Source organism: Dama dama, chromosome 1 (genome assembly GCF_033118175.1).
Source record: "Dama dama isolate Ldn47 chromosome 1, ASM3311817v1, whole genome shotgun sequence".
Classification (NCBI taxonomy): domain Eukaryota; kingdom Metazoa; phylum Chordata; class Mammalia; order Artiodactyla; family Cervidae; genus Dama; species Dama dama.
Genome location: NC_083681.1, coordinates 54090528 through 54112996, shown reverse-complemented (window position 1 = coordinate 54112996; position 22469 = coordinate 54090528). Strand labels below are relative to the sequence as shown.

The following is a 22469-nucleotide window of genomic DNA, read 5'->3' as shown; positions in this document are numbered from 1 at the left end:
AAGGAAGCAATACCATTCACCATTGCAACAAAAAGAATAAAATACTTAGGAGTATATCTACCTAAAGAAACAAAAGATCTATACATAGAAAACTATAAAACACTGATGAAAGAAATCAAAGAGGACACAAACAGATGGAGAAACATACCGTGTTCATGGATTGGAAGAATTAATATTGTCAAAATGGCTATTCTACCCAAAGCAATCTATAGATTCAATGAAATCCCTATCAAGCTACCAACAGTATTTTTCACAGAACTAGAACAAATAATTTCACAATTTGTATGGAAATACAAAAAACTATGAATAGCCAAAGCAATCTTGAGAAAGAAGAATGGAACTGGAGGAATCAACCTGCCTGACTTCAGGCTCTACTACAAAGCCACAGTCATCAAGACAGTATGGTACTGGCACAAAGACAGAAATATGGCTGAATGGAACAAAATAGAAAGCCCAGAGATAAATCCATGTACCTATGGACACCTTATCTTCAACAAAGGAGGCAAGGATATACAATGGAAAAAAGACAACCTCTTTAACAAGTGATGCTGGGAAAACTGGTCAACCACTTGTAAAAGAATGAAACTAGAACACTTTCTAACACCATACACAAAAATAAACTCAAAATGGATTAAAGATCAAAATGTAAGACCAGAAACTATAAAACTCCTAGAGGAAAATATAGGCAAAACACTCTCTGACATAAATCAAAGCAAGATCCTCTATGACCCACCTCCCAGAATATTGGAAATAAAAGCAAAAATAAACAAATGGGTCCTAATGAAACTTAAAAACTTTTGCACAACAAAGGAAACTATTAGCAAGGTGAAAACACAGCCTTCAGAATGGGAGAAAATAATAGCAAACAAAGCAAAAGACAAAGGATTAATCTCAAAAATATCCAAGCAATGCCTTCAGCTCAATTCCATAAAGATAAATGACCCACCAAAAAATGAGCCAAAGATCTTAACAGACATTTCTCCAAAGAAGACATACAGATGGCTAACAAACACATGAAAAGATGCCCAACATCACTCATTATCAGAGAAATGCAAATCAAAACCACAATGAGGTACCATTACACGCCAGACAGAATGGCTGCTATCCAAAAGTCTACAAGCAATAAATGCTGGAGGGGGTGTGGAGAAAAGGGAACCCTCTTACACTGTTGGTGGGAATGCAAACTAGGACAGCCACTATGGAGAACTGTGTGGAGATTCCTTAAAAAACTGGAAATAGAACTGCCATATGACCCAGCAATCCCACTCCTGGGCATACACACCGAGGAAACCAGAACTGAAAGAGACATGTGTACCCCAATGTTCATCACAGCACTATTTATAATAGCCAGGACATGGAAGCAACCTAGATGCCTATCAGCAGACGAATGGATAAGAAAGCTATGGTACATATACACAACGGAATATTACTCAGCCATTAAAAAGAATGCATTTGAATCAGTTCTAATGAGATGGATGAAACTGGAGCCCATTATACAGAGTGAAGTAAGCCAGAAAGATAAACACTAATACAGTATATTAATGCATATATATGGAATTTAGAAAGATGGTAACTATAACCCTATATACAAGACAGAAAAAGAGACACAGATGTATAGAACAGACTTTTGGACTCTATGAGAGAAGGCGAGGGTGGGATGATCTGAGAGAATAGCATGGAAACATGTATATTATCAAGTGTGAAACAGATCACCAGTTCAGGTTGGATGCACGAGACAAGTGCTTGGGGCTGGTGCACTGGGATGACCCAGAGGGATGGGATGGGGAAGGAAGTGGGAGGGGGGTTCAGGATGGGGAACACATGTAAATCCATGGCTGATTCATGTCAATGTATGGCAAAAACCACTACAATGTTGTAAAGTAATTAGCCTCCAACTAATAAAAACAAAGGGGAAAAAAAGAAAAAGACCATTATAAAATAAAGATTTTAAGAAATCTAAATTTAGCTTAAAAAAAAAAAAGAAAGGGAAAGAGAGTGAAAAAGTTGGCATAAAGCTCAACATTCAGAAAACTAAGATCATGGCATCTGATCCCATCACTTCTTGGCAAATAGATGGGGAAACAGTGGAAAAGGTGACAGGCTTTATTTTGGGGGCTCCAAAATTACTGCCCCTGTGCAGGCAACTCTGCAGCTAGGACCACCCCTCCTTCTTGAAGGTGCATCTAGCAGTCATTTTTCAGGGTCCTCCCTCAAGACAGGTTGGAAGAGCCATGGATGAGAGCTGAGACCAGTCTTTTATTGGCCACCTCCCAGCTATGTGAATTCAGACAACTACTTCCCTTCACCGAGCTCTTCATCCTACTGAGTATCAGGGGCTAAGATGGGGGCCCCTACTGACCCATGTACAGTGCTCAGCAGTCCACCAGGGGTTCTGTGCCCTTCACCTCACAACCCCCTAACAAGTAAAGAACCAGGGAGCACCTTATATCCTGGGGCAGTGTGGCTCCTGTGTGGTCTGAGGACCTGCCTTGTCCATGACTTGCCTGTTACTGGTTCCTGACAAGGTAAGTACAGAGTTGGAGATTAACGCCTCAGAAGCCTTAAAGCAATGTGGCCGAGTAGTTCTATGTGTATGAAACTAATAATTAAAAACTGGATTTGAACTGTTTGTTTTCTTCATTTCTTTGGTAATTTATCTTGTATTTTACTAATGATGGCCTCTTTGGTAGCTCAGTGGTAAAGAATCTGCCTGCCAATGCAGGAGATGCAGGATCAACAATTGGGTCAGGAAGATTCCCTGGAGAAGGAAATGGCAAGTGAGTTCAGTATTTTTCTTGTGAAATCCCATAGACAGAGGAGCCTAGTGGGCTATGCTTCATGGGATCACAAAGAGTTGGACAAGACTTACCACCAAAACAACAACAAAAGCAATTAAAAATAGATTAGTTCATGGAAGGTTAGAAAAAACATATAATACAAAAATCTCAACCTTTAACATAACATATTGAGGTAATATTTGCCACTAATCAAGTGACATGAAAGTAGCTCAGTAGTATCGACTGTTTGTGACCCCATGGACTATACAAGTCCATGGACTTCTCCAGGCAGGAATATGGGAATGGGTAGCCTTTCCCTTCTCCAGGGGATCTTCCCAGCCCAGGGATTGAACCCAGGTCTCCCACATTGCAGGTGGATTCTTTACCAGCTGAGCCACAAGGGAGGCCCACTAATTGAGGGTAGCTACAATAAGAAAAAGTGGAGGCAATAAGTGTTGTGAGGGGACATGCAGCCATCAGGGGGGTCAGGTGGGTGGGGGCGTGTACCTAGGTGATGCCATTGGTGTTTTCAGTGTACAGTTCTGCCAAGATTGAGGACACAGTAGCCAAGGTGAGAGCAGGACACCTGGGCAGACAGGTTTCATAATGGGACCAGAATTCTCGAAAGGTCCTTACCTCTGTTATGAACCTAATCTCTATGAGGAGGTCATTGTTAGTTACATTGAGATACTACATGAGTAGCATCCACCCAGAGCCAGCACGTAGTAGGTGCTCACTAGCAAGTTGCAGAGGCAGCTTACTCTGCCCTGCTGTGGGGTCACTAAGACAGATGCTCAGTCCATCCTGAGGCACCCACTGCCCTTCTATCTGGTCCATGACTCACTTCAACTCAAGCACATCCGAGGCCTCCTCCCTACCTGGTGATGAATTCCTAACTCTTGGACCGGACAATAGTCTCCCAGACAGCAGGCAGGTAATTCTCAGGGACCCTGTCTGCACTGCCCACTCCCATCTCCATAGAAGTTTGCTGCACAAAGGCCTAAACCTTAGCCTCCTGTTTCCTAAACCTCACTTTGACCCTGACTCTTACCATGAAATCTCACCCATGTGTGCTCTGACCGCTCCCTCCTCTCTGCCTTTGCTCTCTCACAGCTCCCACCTCTCCCATCTCCTGACCCTAACAAAATCCATTCCACCTGAGAGGGTGAGGTTTGGCCAGCCCACGTGGTTGCTGACAGATCTGTGCTGACTGACCCCTTGCCAACTGTCACATCATTACCATCCAGGAGTGTCACCAGGTTAGACCCCAGCAGGTCTTTTTCCCCTGTGGGTAGTGATGTCTGAGAACTTGTTCCAGGTCAACAACAGCCTGCTTTTAGGAGGAGACTCCAGCTGTCCCCAACCTTGAGGGCCTCTGAGTCTCTCTACTATACCTGACAGCTCCTGTGCTCCTCAGGCTGTCTGAGTCAGCCTGTGTGTTGGTGGGAGATCTCACAAGGGCAGGTCCCTTTGGGCAGGCTGGGGCCTCAGAGGGCTGTCAGGTAGCAGGTGCTGTGTAGTGTTGGACCCTTGCAGTGCAGCTCCTGGCTCTCTGTATCCATGGGGATGCCAACTGCTTAACAAACACTCCAGAGTCAGTGCTTAACACATCAAAGCATTTTTGTTCACATAAACTCCAGTCCAGATATGACTATTCAGGTTCTTCACTAGGCAGCCCTCCTCTGAATCAGGCCCTCTGCTTCCTCCTTGTGTGGCTCCAAGGTTGCAGTGAATGAAGGGATCCCCTTCACCCTGGCACAGCCAGTCTCTCCACATCTCCCCACCTTCCAGGGGCCCTAAGTCTGATGGTACCCTTGTTCTGCATCCAAGCCAGGCCTGGGCTCACAACCATGATCCCCACCTCTGAACTGTGCTCACCCTTTTGCCCCACCTGGGGCTCTGCTATGTGGGCTTCTCAGCCTTTGTCCTCCAGGCAGACTGCCTACTGCAGTACACACAACATTGGAGCTGCCTAGTCCAGTCTCTGAATTCTCTTGGGCTGTCACTGTTGTATCACCTGCAAGATGCCCCCAGTGTTTTCACTTCCAAGTCACACCCTCCTATTGAGTGTGACTTGGACTTAGGTCCTCACATCCAACTGACATAATAATGCAGAATTGATGGTGAGTGACTGAGAGGTTCGGTGGTAGAAGATGTGTGACTCTCTCTCTCTCCTTCTCTTTCTCTGCCTCAGTCTCTCTTTCTTCTTTGTGACTGGCTTGCTCTGGAGAAGTCTGGTGAAGGGCAACTGCCAGGTTAATGGAAAAGCCCATAAGCAGGGCTCCAAAGCCTTCTGCCACAAGCTTGACCAAATTGAGGAGATAGAGTGTCCTGGGAAAGAGATCAGCAGGTCCTAAGACACAGTCGGTGGGAGGCCAGGAACTTCTAGAAGAACTTCCCAACCATCCACAAAAGTGTCAACATAATAACTTCTTCCTGCCTTCACACACTCAGGTCTGCAGTGGTTCCTTACCCAACAGGGGAAATTGCAGTGGGCGGGAACTTCTCTTCTTGGCAAATCTGACCTTCCTTCATGGCCCAGCCCACCTGCCACCTCCTCCCTCTTCCCTGGTGGAAGCCATCATTCCCCCTCTCAACCCTCTTGCTCTTGAATCCTGCTTCTCTTGGGAAACTGTAGCACCCACCTGATCAGGTCAGAACAGGCCATCATGAGATGCTGGGCATATATACAGCCTCACTTATAATTATATCTGCTGCCCAACATTCCTCATGGGACGTAGAGTGATGAATTATCCCATTATATCTTTTCCACTGAGAAGATGCTAGGTGCATATTGTGAGGCTTGCTTCTCTGGTAACAAAACTGAGGTTTGGAGGGAATGTGGCTTGCCCACAGTCACTGAAAAGGGTTGGGCCAGGCTTGGATGCATATTTACATTCTTGAGATGGCCTGCTTTTATATTTATTTGTGTGATTAGCTTCTGTTGAAAGAAAAGTTATTTTCCCACACTAGGTGTTGAGGTTCGCAGTACTTTGTCCTACCCTACGACCCTGTCTTCTCACTTATGATGTGTGTCACAGACCAGTAACCCAGAATTATTCTCATCAGAGGCTTGTCCCCAACTGTCCTGCTTGCAGACACATAGGGTATTTACTATTCATGCTCCTTCTCTGGCTGGTCTACCCTGTGTCTGTACATAGGTTCCCCCTTGTCTCCCACAGAACAGACCAGAGGTGATGAGCTGGAGTTGACTGGTCAGGGAGGAAAAGGTAACATGCCATTCTCTGGCCCATCCGATCCACCATCTGGGAAGAGGACACAGAGCAGCAGGGCTGCAGGGCCAGGCTGGGATTAAATGGGAGGCTCCCCACTGGGGAGTAGGGTAAGGGGAGGGAAGAAGGCTGAATCAGAATACTTTCATTGATATATTGACATTTAGGGAGCTCCCTTTTGTGTAAAGCTCAGGGCTGAAGCTACAAAGAGGAGGAGGGACAGTTTCATGACGCTCTCGCCCATGTGACATCAAAGCTGGGGTCTGTCTACTGCCTGTTCAACAGACACCTCCAGGAAGTCATCTGGGCTCACAGTGTTGCAGAAACCAGTACTCGAGAAACCAAGCACAACACTCCAAGAGATGGAGAACTCAGGTTTATTATGCCGGCGGGCCCCAAGGAGTTAACACTCCAAGCTCTGAGTCCCAAACAAAGGGGTTACACTTGTTAGGTAGTTAGAATAGGGAAAAGGAGTCCAGAATGGCGGTGGCTAAAAGACCTGAGAGGGAAAAGCCCACAAAAATAGAACAAAGGAAGATCCGAGGACCGGAGTGAGAACGTCAGGTAAAACAAACACCACTCCTGGCTGGCCCAATTTACATAGGACAAGCCTAGGGAGAGAGAAACATATAAAAAGAGAAGCCAAAGCTCTCTTCTCTCTCTCTCTTCCATGCGATGGGGCGCTCTTCTCTTCGCGTCTCTAGATCGACATGCCCTCACGCCTCGAAGATGGATTTTCCTGCTATTATCTAAATAAAATGGAGCTGTAACACTGACTTATTTAAGAGCTAAACAGAGTCCATCCAAGACCTGAGAGTTATAACACGGTCTGTCCAAGACCCGAGAGCTGTGACCTGCCGAGGGGGGCTTTAATGTCCATCACTCCAAATCTTTGTTGTGACGAGACAAAAACCGAGGAGCATACACTCGCCTGACACATTGTTTTATACGGAGACAGGCATGATTAAGTGGGTTTGTGGGTTTACAGGAACTGGGCGATTGCAAAGAGCAGGACAAGGGTGAGTGAGATTGAAAGGTTGTTGCTGCACCAGTAAACACGCTGGGATTCTTGGCCTCCGGAGGAGAATTCATTCATTGTGCAATAAAGTTTTATTGCAGCATAAAGGAGATAGAGAAAGCTTCTGACACAGACATCAGAAGGGGGCAGAAAGAATACCCGCCTGGTAGTTTTTAGCTGGATGTTATATAATTACTAGCAGTCTGTTAATGAAAGAAAGGAATGTCTTAAAACTCAGAGAATGGCATCAGGCCCCTCATCCATAAGATGTATTTTGGGATAATCTTGGCACCAGATGAGTCATCCCAGGCCATAAAACGATTGACTTGAATCTTGTATAGAGGCAGATTACGATATAAATAATTTCATTTACATAGATTAGGGAGCCAATGTCTTAGTATAATATACTGGTTTGTCAAGTCAGTTCTGAGCCATTGCAGAACCAACTTGAAGACAGAGTTTGGGGTAAATGCATAGGACATTAACAGAGCTTAAGACAAACATTTCCATAGGAAAAATGCACTGGTTAGCTCAAGATTTGTGAAAAGTTAAGTTCAGGTGGAACCAGGTGTCATTATGGCAACACAGTATTTTAAAAGAAACCTTTTTAAACTTGTATAGAGAAGGGGAAAAAATACATCACTAGTTTGTTTCCTCCTGCCGCTGACGAGAGAGAGAAAAAAATGTCTGACACTTGCAGCCTATTTCCTTCCTATGGAGACCCCTGGCCTTCCCGCCTGTTACCCTCTCAAGATAAGCTCCAGTTCCTAATACTGTGAGTCCCCACTTTCTGAGACCTATGTGATCCAGACTTTGCAAGGAGCAAGCTGAGTTACAGAGGCAGAAGGAGCAGGAGGTTATGTAAAATTTTAACTTTTCCTCTTCATTCCCTTGTCTTGATGCTTCTACCACTCATTGTAGAAAGCATCGTTTCATGTTTTGGTAGGACATTCAGAGTTCCCCATCATTTAGGGGCTATATGGAGCTATTACCATTTGTAACTTTATGGATTCAATCCAAGAGGCTATGAACTGGGTAACTGCATTGAGAATACAAGGGCCAAACAATGGTGCTGCAAAGAGTATGAAGAGAGGACCTGTTGCAGCGAGAAGCCACAATGCCCAGCTCCAGACATTGTTCCAGTTACCCCAGGAATTAGCTAGTTTCTCTCTCCTTTTTATGATTTGTTCCCTTAGCTGTTGGGTCATGTCCCTGATTATTTCTGGTTGGTTTACATAAAAGCAGCATTCTTCATTCAAGAAGAGGCAGAGTCCTCCCTTTTCAGCTGTCAGTAGGTCTAGCCCTCTTCTGTTCTGTAAAACCACCTCAGCCAGGGAGTCTAGTTGGTCCTGTAAGGCCACTAAAGATTTGGCCACTCTCTCAATGTCATCTATGAAGTCTTTGGGTAGTGTATGGTAAAAGGTGGCTGATGAAGCAATTCTTCCTATTTCCATACTTATCCCAGCCATGATTCCTAGACCGACTAATAGGGGTATAACCTGGATGACTGTTTTTGGCCGCGTATGTGCCGCCAGAGGTACAGTGAGGGTCTAGTTGTTAGGGACAATATTCATCTGGGGAATGAGGAAAGCTAAGGTGCAGATACCCATCCAATTGACTGGTAGACATAAGTTAAGCTTCTGTCCCACAAACAAAGTAAAAGCCTCGATGAGGGCGGCACATGTTTTGTTTGTGGGAGGATGAGTGGGCCACTCACCTTTTAAAGTTTGATTACATTGGTCCCTGGGTAAATTGCCTACAGGTTCAGTTCCTCCATCATTTGTAAAGCATTCTGGAGTCTTCTGAGTTAATTCAATTGCTCTTAAGATGGCCCTTGTAAGGATGGATTTATAGGAGTTCTCATGGCTGTTGAATTATTTAATGGTACTGGTGTAGCTAAATATCATGGAGCTCCAAAGGATAAGCAAAGCCAGCAATCCCTGGCCAGCTGGGGGTTGGTGTCATTAAAAAGGTGATGAGTTGCTCTGAGAACCTAGTACAGATGAGGGCCTAAGAGGGGGGTTAACTCTGTAACCTGGGTCATACTGCCAATAGGCAGAGCCTGATTTTTTAGGGCAAAGTTGGTCTGTGATTTTGTTTGTCTGCATTATTGTCCCTGTCCAGTACATCTTCCCATTTATTTGGCAGACAGACACCTGTTCTGGGTTGTAACATCTGCATGGCACTTAGGGGTAGATGGAGGCACAGGGGCATGTTGGCAATGCCATGGTGGCAGAATCCCACCTGGGGTTTGGATCCTATGGTGGGGGAAAGGTAGCAGTAGTGGGAGGCGTAACTGGAAAACATTTTTGGCACCCAGGCCCCTGGATATACATCACGTGGTTATGATGGCATTAGGTGATCAGCCTATAGGATTGGCTATCTATACATTGTTCTAGTTAATGGTTGCTACTGCTGCCTCTGCTGCTAAGTCACTTCAGTCGTGCCTGACTCTGTGCAACCCCATAGACGGCAGCCCACCAGGCTATTCGGTCCATGGGATTCTCCAGGCAATAATACTGAAGTAGGTTGCCATTTCCTCCTCCAATCCATGCATGCATGATAAGTCACTTCAGTCATGTCCAACTCTGTACGACCCTATGGACAGCAGCCCACCAGGCCCCTCTGTTCATGGGATTCTCTAGACAAGAATACTGGAGGGGGGTTGCCATTTCCTCTCCTAGTTGATGGTTAAGTAAGCGATTTTTCCAAGGGTTGACGGTAATGTTGACAGGTGCATTGTGGATGAGGGACGGCACCGCCTGTTACAACAAGGGACACCAAAAGGCTGCAAAGCAGCCTGCACATAACAGATAACTGAGCACTAGCAAAAAGTTTTCTCCTCATCTTTGGTTGTCATGGCTATAGCAACTGAGCCTATCATGAAGGAGGGTCCACTATACTGTGGAGCAATTTAGTTAGTAGGGAGAATTGATCATAGAGACATCTAATAAGAACAAGGCTTCCCACTACAATGAGATAACAGACAGCTAACTGCAGCTTCTGACCCAAATCCAAGCCTTGGGGTGTGACAGAAGCTAGTCCTATAGCAAAGAGCACAGTAATAATACCAATCAGGGATACAGTCCAGGGTTGACAGTGAAAATCCATTAATATTTTGATAGCCAGATCCTCAAGTTTCCACTGTGCATTGACCAGCCAGCTACCAGAGTGTGGCTGGAGCAAGACTGAAGAATCCTCAAGCATTCTGCTGTGTGATGGCTAGTCAGCTTCCAGATCAACTAGAGCAGGGCTCAGCGTCCTTCATGGGTGAGGGTTGTTGTTTCTGGAACCAGACCTTGAGTGGGTTTTGGGGGCCCCAAACTGTTTTCAAGTGTCCTCACAGGAAGCTGCTGCCTTCTTAACTCTGGTGTGGTGCATCCAAGGGATGTCAGCTATAACTTAAACAGCAATAGGGGTTGCCAGGTCAACCGTGTGAAGGCCTGTCGAAAGTGGCTGAAATGATTCCTTCTTTTAATCTTTAACCCATATCTCATCTCCTGGCTGATAGGAATGAACCCAATTGCCCAAAGGAATGGGTGTCCTTTTTAAAGTTTCCTGGTCTATATGGTGTAAGACTTCTCCAGGGCCTGGAGGTGTCGGGACATCTCCAGATCATCTAGTTTTGGTGGTCTCCCTTGAGCTTTTCTACTACTGGGGGTCGTCTCCCATATAAGATCTCAAAGAGAGAATAGCCAGAAGACCTCGGGGTGCATTTACAGAGGGAGATGAGAGTCCACAGAATGATAAGGCAGCTTGTTCTAGCATTGTCTGGGCATTGGCAGGGGGATATTTTTGGGTACTACTACTTGGAGAAACAAACTTCACAAGAAAATTAAAAGATATATGGCACAAAGATTAATAGAAATAGGAAAATTGCTGGGGGGCTAGCCAGGAGAACATTAGTTTGTGACATTAGTGTTTCTCTGGGTATGAGAAGATGCAAGAATGTGGACTCATAAAAATCTTTACCTGAAAACATCTGACTATCTGAAGGCCTGTTTTTCTGGGGTTTTCCCAGAGCACAGAGTGCCTTATTTTTTGTCTCCACCCTGAACTCTTTTCAAGGGGGTGTTGAAGGTCAACATCGTATAGTGGTCATGATTTAATCTTTGTAGAAGCAGCTGGCAATGGCCAACTTCCAGTCAGCACAGCCCCTTCATGGCCACATATTTGACCATGTTTGGGGGGTATTTCATGGTCATTGTGTCTCATGGTGTTGGGAAGACTCATTCCCAGGTCTAACAAAGATTCCATTGACAGGTTACTCAATGTGTTATCACTAGACCAGACCTTGTAAGTAGAAAAATTCTCTGGACCGTACCTGTCTTATTGGCCTCTTCGTCCAAGAAAATATTTCCTCTTGTTGCTTCTTCCCATATATAGAGTTACATTATTACAATGATTGATCTCATGTGAAACTCAGTTCAGTTCAGTTCAGTCGCTCAGTTGTGTGTGACTCTTTGTGACCCCATGAACTGCAGCACACCAGGCCTCCCTGTCCACCACCAACTCCCGGAGTTTACTCAAACTCATGTGCATTGAGTCGGTGATGCCATCTAACCATCACATCCCCTGTTGTCCCCTTCTCCTCCTGCCTTCAATCTTTCCCAACATCAAGGTCTTTTCAAGTGAGTCAACTCTTCGCATCAGGTGGCCAAAGTATTGGAGTTTCAGCTCTAACATCAGTTCTTCCAGTAAACACCCAGGACCGATTTCCCTTAGGATGGACCAGTTGGATCTCCTTGCAGTCCAAGGGACTCTCAAGAGTCTTCTCCAAAACCACAGTTCAAAAGCATCAATTCTTCTGCACTCCCCCTCTTTATAGTCCAACTCTCACATCCATGCATGACCACTGTACAAACCATAGCCTTGACTAGATGGACCTTTGTTGAAAAGTAATGTCTCTGCTTTTTAGTATGCTGTCTAGGTTGGTCATAATTTTCCTTCCAAGGAGTAAGCGTCTTTTAGTTTCATGGCTGCAATCACCATCTACAGTGATTTTGGAGCCCCAAAAGATAAAGTCTGACACTGTTTCCACTGTTTCCCCATCTATTTGCCATTAAGTGATGGGACTGGATACCAAGATCTTAGTTTTCTGAATATTGAGCTTTAAGCCAACTTTTTCACTCTCCTGTTTCACTTTCATCAAGAGGCTCTTTAGTTCTTCTTCACTTTCTGCCATAAGGATGGTGTCATCTGCATATCTGAGGTTATTGACATTTCTCCTGGCAATCTTGATCCCTTTCATCCAGTCCAGTGTTTCTCATGATGTACTCTGAGTATAAGTTAAATAAGCAGGGTGACAATATACAGCCTTGATGTACTCTTTTCCCTATTTGGAACCAGTCTGTTGTTCCATGTCCAGTTCTAGCTATTGCTTACTGACCTGCATACAGATTTATCAAGAGGCAGGTCAGGTGGTCTGGTATCCCCATCTCTTTCAGAATTTTCCACAGCTTGTTGTGATCCACACAATCGAAGGCTTTAGCATAGTCAATAAACCAGAAATAGATGTTTTTCTGGAACTCTCTTGCTTTTTCGATGATCCAGTGGATGTTGGCAATTTGATTTCTGGTTCCTCTGCTTTTTCTAAAACCATCTTGAACATCTGGAAGTTCACAGTTCACATATTGTTGAAAGTTTGGAGAATTTTGAGCATTACTTTACTAGGGTGTGAGATGAGTGCAATTCTGTGGTAGTTTGAACATTCTTTGGCATTGGAATGAAAACTGACTTTTCCGGTTCTGTGGCCACTGTTGAGTTTTTCCAAATTTGCTGGCATATTCAGTGCAGAACTTTCTTAGCATCAACTTTTAGGATTTTAAATAGCTCAACTCAAATTCCATCACCTCCACTAGCGTTGTTAATAGTGATCCTTCCTAAGGCCCACTTGACTTCACATTCCATAATATCTGGCTCTAGGTGAGTGATCACACCATCGTAATTTTCTGGGTTGTGTAAATCTTTTTTGTACAGCTCTTCTGTGTATTCTTGCCACCTCTTTTTAATTTTTTCTGCTTCTGTTAGGTCCATATCATTTTCTGTCCTTTATTGTGCCCATCTTTTGCATGAAATGTTCCCTTGGTATCTCTAATTTTCTTGAAGAAATCTCTCAGTTCAGTTCAGTTCAGTTGCTCAGTCATGTCTGACTCCTTGCAACCGTATGAATGGCAGCATGCCAGGCCTCCCTGTCCGTCACAAACTCCTGGAGTTTACTCAAACTCAGGTCCATCGAGTTGGTGATGCCATCCAACCATCTCATCCTCTGTCATCCCCTTCTCCTCCTGCCTCCAATCCCTCCCAGTATCATGGTCTTTTCCAATGAGCCAACTCTTCCCATGAAGTGGCCAAAGTATTGGAGTTTCAGCTTCAGCATCAGTCCTTCCAATTGACACCCAGGACTGATCTCCCTTAGGATGGACTGGTTGGATCTCCTTGCAGTCCAAGGGACTCTCAAGAGTCTTCTCCAACACCACAGTTTGAAAGCATCAATTCTTCTCTGCTCAGCTTTCTTCACAGTCTAACTATCACATCCATACATGACCACTGGAAAAACCATAGCCTCGACTAGACAGACCTTTGTTGGCAAAGTAACATCTCTGCTTTTTAATATGCTGTCTAGGTTGGTCATAACTTTCCTTCAAAGGAGTAAGAGTCTTTTAATTTCATGGCTGCAATCACCATCTGCAGTGAGTTTGGAGCCCCAAGAAAATAAAGTCAGCCACTGTTTCCAATGTTTCCCCATCTATTTCCCATGAGGTGATGGGACGAGATGCCATGATCTTAGTTTTCTGAATATTGAGATTTAAGCCAACTTTTTCACTCCCCTCTTTCACTTTCATCAAGAGGCTTTTTAGTTCCTCTTCACTTTCTGCCATAAGGGTGGTGTCATCTGCATATCTGAGGTTATTGATATTTCTCCAGGCAATCTTGATTCCAGCTTGTGCTTCTTCCAGCCCAGCGTTTCTCATGATGTACTCTGCATATAAGCTAAATGCTTCAGAATAGAAGAAAAAGGCCTATGAGTAGAGAGGCTATGGATCAGTTCTCTCAGGAAGAACACCATTCTCCCAAATATGCTTCAGTCAGTGTCTGATGAAATTGCTGCCCTTCTCAGTGATAGCTGTTTCATTAGAATTGGAAATCATGTGTTGAGATGATTACACTTGCACAGGTGTAAAGTGGTGATGGAGGCTTCGTGTTATGGTTGTCCTTCACTTAGCGGGTCATGGGCAATTGTCGGGGTTGAGTGAGCACTGTAGTGAGCCACTCCAGAACCTACTAAGATTACAGGAAAAGCAGTTCTGGCAAGAACAGACTTCTCTGAAAGATAGAAACTTAATTTGGGAGGACCTGGATTAGAATTCTGCTCTGCCTGAATCTGTCTATAGTTAAAGTACTTCTAAATTTTAAAAGAAGGTATTTGAATGTTTCAGTCTCTCAGTGAATTATGTTTTCTCTTGGACCTAATAAACATACTCTTCCCACACATAGTGCCAAGAGTTGAGCATTAAAAAGTTTCTGTGAAAAAAAAAAAGTTCACTGTTAATTTGAATATCATTTTATGATAAGTTTGTGTTCTAGTTTTTGTCAATTTAAGTATCTCTTGCATGGGAAAGCTGCTTCCCATCCCCATAGCCAGCCTCTTTGATTATCGCTGACACCAGTGTTCTCACTGGTCTAGTCTCTGTGTCCTTTCTCCCTGCCACAGTCTCAACAGCCAGGGCCGGCTGGGTCTAAGGCTACATGATTGCACAAGCTACAGAGTAGTAGTGTCAGGCTTTCCCAAAATAGCAGCACCAATTAACATCTCACCCAGAATACATCAGTGTCCCATGGATGCAGATCATCTCTCCTGTTTGGTAAATTCAGACATCTTATTTGCTGGTGTTAGAGAGATATCAAGTCAGGGGTCTTGATTTCCATTTCACATCACAAATGGTGACCATGACTTTATTCATTGCATTTCCATTGTGTGAAAAGTTTGTGAAGATGGAAGACAGTGGAATTGGGCAGAGGGCAAAGGCAAACCAAAATGGCCCATCAGAGTGGTCCTGAACTGGGCTAATGAGGCCAAGGTTGACATCCAGCCTGGATATGTTTTAGGATTAGTTGCCCTTGTGCATGCAGCTCTGCAGCTGGGATCATCCCTCCTTCCTTGAAGGTGCATCTGGGAGGCGTTTTCCAGAGTCCTCCCTCAAAGCAGATTGGAAGAGCCCTGATGAGAGCTGAGACAAGTCCTGCACTGGCCACTTTCCAGCTGTGTGACTTCAGAAAAGTCCTTCCCTTCCCAGAGCCTCTCATCCTACCAGGTATCAGGGGCTGAGACAACAGCCCCTACTGACCCGTGTACAGTGCTCAGAAGTCCACCAGGGGTTTCTATGCCCCTCACCTCACAACCCTCTTACAGGCCAACAACCAGGCAGCAGCATACATCTTGGGGCAGTGCAGGTCTTGTGTGGTCTGAGGACCTGCCTGTGTCCACCAGCTGCCTGTTACTGGTTCCTGACAAGGTAAGTACAGAGTTGGAGAGGAACTGCTCAGAAACCTTAGAGCAATGTGGCACAGCAGTTCTATGTGTAATTAAACTAATAATTTAAAATGGGATTGAACTCGTTTTCTTTGTTTTCTTCATTTCTGGGTAATTTATATTGCATTTTACAAATAGATGTGCTTCCTGATGGCTCAGGGGTAAAGATTCCACTGGCCAATGAAGAAGGCACAAGATTGATCCCTTGGTTGAGAAGATCCCTTGTAGAAGGACATGGCAACCAAGTTCAGTATTTTGGCCTGGGGACTCCCATGGACAAAGGAGCCTGGTGGGCTACACTTCATGGGATTGCAAAGAGTTGGACATGACTTAGTGACTAAAAAACAACAAGGAAAAGTCCGTGGTGGGTTAGAAAAAAGAAATAATACAAAAATCTGGACCTGTGCCACAACATATTGAGGTGATACGCCTACTAATCTAGGGCAATTCCAACAAGATCATCAGATATTTTTAACACTATTTGAGGGAGGTGGCCCTTTTGATCCTTCATCACTGATTTTTACTGATAAGACCAGGGTTTGATGATGCTTTGTTCTATTCAGGACCCCTTTTAAAATAGCTGAGAGAAGGAATTTTCCTGCCCATCTATTTCTATCCATTCTCTCACTGGGGATATAACATGACTTATGTGGCACCTGTTCAACTTGTTGAAGAAGGAAACACTCAGGTTAGCTCTCTGGCAGACAGTGAGGGGAAGACATAAATCTAAGAAAGGTCCAAACCAAGTCTGTGATTGACACAAAGCTTCTCAGGTCTTTAAATCCATTCCCAGGCATTTACAAACAGAAGGGATAAGGAAGAGCTGGTATTGGTTGTGCCCTCATCTATGGATGAAGCTGTTATAGGTGAAGACGGGAGGAAAAGAGAGTTTTGCGGGGACATAGTGCAGGCGGTGTTGGGAGTCCGTGGCCACAGCTGGTGCCATTGCTGTTTTCAATGTACAGTTCTCCCGAGTTTGAGGCCACCGTAGGCAAGGTGAGAACAGGATGCCTGCACAAGCAGCTTTCACACTGGGACCAGGATTCTAGATATGAACCTCATCTGCATAAAGAGGTGACTGTCAGTTACATTGAGATACTGTGTGTGTAGCCTCCACCCAGAGGCCAGCAAGTAGCAGGTTCTTAGATAGCGGCTCAGGGAGCTGACTCTGCCTGCTGTGGGGTCACTAAGACAGATGCTCAGTCCAGCCTGAGGCATCCACTGCCCCTCCATCTGGTCCATGACCCGCTCCAGCTCAAGCACCTCCAAGGCCTCCTCCCTACTTGGGGTAGGGGGTGGTCAATTCCTAACCCCTGAACTGGACAGTAGCCCCCCAGACAGAAGGCCAGGCATCCTCAGGGACCCTGTCTGCCCTCCTCCCTCTCTATCCTCTATCTCAATAGAACTTTGCTGCACAAAGGCCTAAACCTCAGCCTCTTGTTCCTTAAACCTCACCTTGACCCTGACCCTCACCAGGGAGTCTCACCTACATATGCTCTGTCCTCTCCTTCCGCTCTGCCTTGGCTCCCTCAGCAGCTCCCATGTTCCCATCTCTGCCTCCTCTGATCCCTAGCAAAGCCCAGTCCCCCTGTGAGGGTGAGGCTTGGCTGGACCACGTGGCTGCTGGCAGAGCTGTGCTGGCTGACCTCTGTCCCACTTCTTGTCACCATCCAGCAGTGTCAAAAGGTTAGACCCCAGTAGGCTCTTTATCTTTTATGAGAAATGATGTCTGAGAACTTGTTCCAGGTCAAAGGGCAGCCTGATTTCAGGAGGAGACTCTAGCTCTGTCCAATCTTGAGAGCCTCTGAGTCTACCTACCACACCTGACAGCTCTGTGCTCCTCGGGCTGTGTGAGTCAGCCTGTGTGTTAGTGGGAGATCTTCTCACAAGAGCAAGTCACTTTGGGCAGGCTGGGGCCCTGAGAGGGTGTCAGGTAGCAGGTACTGTGTAGTATTGGAATGTTGCCCTGCAGCTCCTGGCTCTCTGTATTCATGGGAAGGTCAACTGCCTAACAAACAACCCAGTATCAGTCCTTAACACATAAAAGGGCACTTCTGTTCACACCAAGTCCAGAGCGAATATTCCTATTCAGGAACATATCTAGGCAGCCCTCCTCTGAGATCATGCCTTCTGCTCCCTCTTTGTGTGGCTCCAAGGTTGTGGTAAATGAAGGGGATCCCTTTCCCTCTGGCTCTACCAGTCTCTTCTCACCCCTATCCCCCATCCAGTTGCCCCCAGTCTGATGGCACCTTGTACTGCATCCCAGTAAGGCCTGGGCTCACAGTCATGATTCCCATCTCTGACCTGGGCTCACACCTTTGCCCCACCTGGGGCCCTACTGTGTGGGCATCTCAGCCTGTGTCCTCCAGGTAGACTGCCTCCTGCAGCATCCACAGCACTGGGGTTGCCAAGTTCAGTCTCTGAGGGTTCATAGACTGTCACTGTGGTAGCACCTGCAAGATGCCTCCAGTGATCACCTCCAGGTGTCACATCCTCCTATTAAGTGTGACTCAGACCTTACATCCAACTGATAGAATAAGGTAGAATTGATGGTGAGTGACTCAGAGGTTAAGTAGCAGAAGATATATGGCTCTCTCTCTCCATCTCTCTGTCTGTCTCTGTCTCTATCTCAGTCTCTCTCTTTCTTTCGTGACTTGCTTGCTCTGGAGAAGTCTGGTAAGTGGCAAAGGTCAGGCTAATGGACAACCCCACAAGCAGGGCTCTAAAGCCTTCTGCCAGAAGTTTCATGGGTGAACTTGGGAGTGGGTTGTCCAGCCCTACTAAAGGTTCTGAGACTATCCCCCTACAGTAGAACAGGTCGGCTACCTCCTCATGAATGAACTGAGCAGGAACCCTCAGTCGCTCCCAGCCCCCTTGGGACATAGTTGACCACTCATCCATTAATGCTCATGGCCCTTTCACCCTAAGTTAACCCACAACATGAGTAGCTGACAGTGATCAGGACAATGAGTTGGAAGGGAGGGATTCAGGATGGAGGGAGGGACAGAGCTGATGTGACAAAGAAGGTGATTACCTTGATTGACTAAATTGAGGAGACAGAGCATCCTGAGAAAGAGATGAGCAGGTCCTAGGACAAAGCAAGTGGGAGGGCAGGAACTCCTAGAAGGACCACCCAGCCACCCACAAAAGTGTGAGCCTAATAAATCCTTGCTGCCTTCAGACACTAAGGTCTGCAGTGGTTCATTACCAGCAAAGGAAACCTGCAGGGGATGGGAACTTCTCTCCTTGGCAAACCTGGCCTTCCTGCATTGCCCCACCCACCTGCCACTACCTCCCTTTTCCTGGGTGGAAGCTATCACTCCCCTTCTCAGTCCCACTGTTCTTGATTCCCCCCTTTCTTGGGACCCTATAGCACCCATGTCATCAGTCCATCAGGCCATCGTGAGAGGCTGGGCACATTTATGAACAAATGCTATTTATACCTACCTTGTGCCATTCCTCACAAGATGCAGAAGGGCTAATTATCACATTATATCTATTTCACTCCAAGATGCAAGGTGAATGTTGTGATACTTGTTTTTCTGATAGCAAAACTGAGGTATGGAGGGGGTGTGACTTGCTCAGAGCCACTGAAAAGGGTTGAGCCAGATTTAGACTCAAACTTACATTCTTGAAATGCCCCGCATTTATAATTATTGGTTGATTAGCTTCTGGAGGAAGAAAAGCTATTTTCCTGCAACAAATGTGAGGGCTTACAGTACAGCCCCTATGTTGCCATCCTGTCCCTCACTCATGATGGGTGTCACAGACCCAGTGACCCAGAATTCTTCTCATAAGAGGCTTGTCCCCATCTGCCCTGCTTACAGACACTGACCATTCACTCCTCATGTTACTTCTCTGGCTGGTCTGCCCTGTGTCTGTACATAGCCTCCCCCTTGTCTCCCACAGAACAGGCCAGAGGTGGTAAGTTGGAGTTGACTGGTCAGAGAGGAAGAAGTAACATGCCATTCTCTGGCCCTTCCGATCCACTATCTGGGAAGAGGACACAGAGCAGCAGGGCTGCAGGGCCAGGTTGAGATTAAATGGGAGGCTCCCAGTTGGGGAGTAGGGTGAAGGAAGAGAAGGCTGAAACAGAATTCTTTCATTGATGAATTGACATTTATGGAGCGTCCTTCTGTGTCAAAGTCAGGGCTGAGGTTACAAAGGAGGAGTAAGGGCTACATCATAGAGCTCTCAGTTCATGTGACATCAGAGCTGAGGTCAGAGATCACCTTAGTCCCTCAGAGAGACTGAGACTCAGAGGGAGGGTGAAGAGATCTGCCCTTGGTCATTCAGCCAGTGACAGAGCTGAAGTCCCCTTCCCCACCTCGTGGGCCCATCTGGCTGCCAGCTCGGGGCTCAGACGACTCAGAAACTCAAAGGTGCCAGGATGAGTCGGGGGGTTGTGGCTTCGTCCTCCTCTCCAGCTAAGTAAGGGAGGAGCTGGGACAGGCAGGATGCAGGATGAGGGAGCTTGTAGGAGGGAGGGCTGCAGCTGGGGGCTGCTTCTCTGCTGTCACTCAAGGCAGAGGAAGAGAAACCTGCTCACTGGAGCTGCTCTTGTCCTACCCGTTGAGTGACAGGACCACAGAGGGCAGAGTCACAGACATCATTCTCTCCAAGCATTTCTTCCACTTCTCAGGTGGGCAGATCAAGGAGAGGGTTCCTTGCAGAAGAGTCATAGCAGGAGAACAAATCACCAATGCCAGAGTCTGGTCTTCTCTGTCAGAAGCCAGCGATGACCCAGGGACAGGAATGGGGTGGAGTTGCAGGAGTCAGTGAAGGCTCTAGAGATGTGTTCAACTTACACCTCCAGGAAGCCTTCTGGGATCATAACACCTCCCTCCATCCTTCCTAATGCCAGCCCTGACCTTTGGGACAGCCTCTTCTCTGGGGAGGCGCTCAGTAGAACTCCAAGTGTTGGTCTCTGGGGACGTTGTACTTGAGCTTGTGGGCTTCAAAGAGGTTTTCCAGCTCCTGCATGTAGCACTGGTGCAGCCTGTCCACCTCTTCCTGGGAGGGATGTGGCGTCTTCTGCACCTTGATGGGCTTCCCCACTGCAAGACACAGAGGTGAGTGGTGGCTCAGAGCCAGAACCACTGAAGGCACAGGGACCCTCGGGGTTCCCAATAGTATGGTCATCTGAGCAGGTAAGCACTCTTTCTCTCTCCCTTTCAATTCTATTTTGGATCATAGGTTCAAAGATGTTAAGGCAACTTCAAGATTCTGATATGTTAACAATACCACCAGCTGGCATTTGTATGTCATATCTCCTATATCATCCTACCAATCCTATGGTGATAGAACCTGCTATTATTCCTTTCAGGCAATGAGGCTCAGGAAGGTTAAGTAACTTGTTCAAGGTCACATAGCCAGGAACAATCAATGTCAGGTTGTACATAGCTCTGGGGATGTGCTCTTAGTCTCAGGAACAGGTGGATCAGAGAGTCTCACATGCCGTGATTGGAAGTGCCTGTATGGCTGGGAGGAGGTGGCCCACAGCCCAATCATCCTTCTTCCCCCTCTCCCTCCATGCTGGCCTGCAGTGCCCCTGTTCTAAGGAGGACATGGGAGGACATATCAACCTCTTCACTCTGGTTCTGCTTGGCTCAGAAAGCAGCGGTCATGTCTTATTCTCTTGAGAATGGTCTGGAGGCAGTAACACTATAAACATTCATGAGAATATTATCACACAATGCAGAGAAAGTTTGGTAGAGGGGGTTACCTGTACTCAACTAAGAAATGACTGGATAAGTGGAGATGAACACACCTTTGCCATTGGAACCTAGTTGGAACTCAATAAGAAAGCGAATGAGATGATCAAATAGCTGAAAAGATGGTGCTAAGTCCATGCCAAGTCTATTTACAGAGAAATTCCTCAGACTCTCCTTATAGCCTGCTAATTGCTACTTTACACATAATTCTAACAGGCTTGGAATGCCCTTCCCTAGTATTCACTTTCTCCAATAAGCCTTATAAGACCCTCTGGTCAAAATTAAACTCTCCTTCTGTGGAGTAATAAGAAGTCAAACACCCTGATCAAACCTCAACTTTGTTACAAAGGCCCGGATGATCTTTTGGAAGTGAGTTATCTTCTCCATGTCTCAAGTTGCAATCAATAAAATGGAGATGGGTGTCCCACTTCAAAAGTTGTGTGAAAACTGAGCTGCTGCATGTAAGATGCCAGTGCAGTGCCTGACACAAGCAGGGACTCAGTAATCAGTAGTGGCTACTGGTCTTCGTGCCCTTGTTACTCTTCTCATTCTAGACGGCCTTCATCAGCGTTACTTGCCTGTGTCTCTGTTTAACACTCTAGAAAGTGTGCTCCACAAAGTCAAGTGTGTACTGGTCTATGCCCATATTCCCTTGCAGCACAAGCCCACCTTTTGCTCTGTAGCCCTTTCCCCCCTCTAAGCCTGGGTCTAGGCTCACCCACGGTGGTGATGGGCCGGCGGTAGGGCATAAGACCAAAGCTGTACTGGAAGATTCCACGGCCATAAAAGAGCGGGATAGAGCCTCCCATGATCTTCTGAAGTCCATCCTGGAACCAGCGCAACCAGGTGCCAGGAGAATTCTCAACCTGGTCATGTATGTCATTCTCCCCAAAGGAGAAGATTGGCACCAGATCTGCCCTAGAGGGAGACAGGAGAGAGGGCATGTGGAGGGGCAAGAAGGCACAAGCTCGTCACTTAGCCTCCTGTAGGGACCTAGTGATCGGGAACTGGAGGAGAAGACAAAGTCCTGGGACAAAAGTAGGAGGCTTCGGGTGTCTCCCAGACCTGCCACGGCCTTGCTTTGTGACTGTAAGCAGGACTTGGCCTGTCTCAGAGCCACTGTCTGGCAGTTGTAACATGATAGTGAATCCAGAATGCCGCAGATATAAAACAATTCCAAACTTTCTGGAAAAA

General features: G+C 46.2%; 1 protein-coding gene across 1 annotated transcript in view; it reads right to left on the bottom strand.

Moving 5' to 3' along the window:
• Positions 1–20463: 20463 nt before the first annotated feature.
• The window catches only part of LOC133060216 (2-acylglycerol O-acyltransferase 2-like), a 31432-nt gene continuing 29426 nt past the window's right edge, over positions 20464–22469 (bottom strand). Inside the window, exons 6-7 of the mRNA XM_061147800.1 lie at positions 21994–22193; positions 20464–20618 (exon numbers count right to left, since the gene is read on the bottom strand). Of these exons, the coding sequence (XP_061003783.1) occupies positions 20464–20618; positions 21994–22193 (355 nt within the window). The remainder of the gene's footprint in view (positions 20619–21993; positions 22194–22469) is intronic.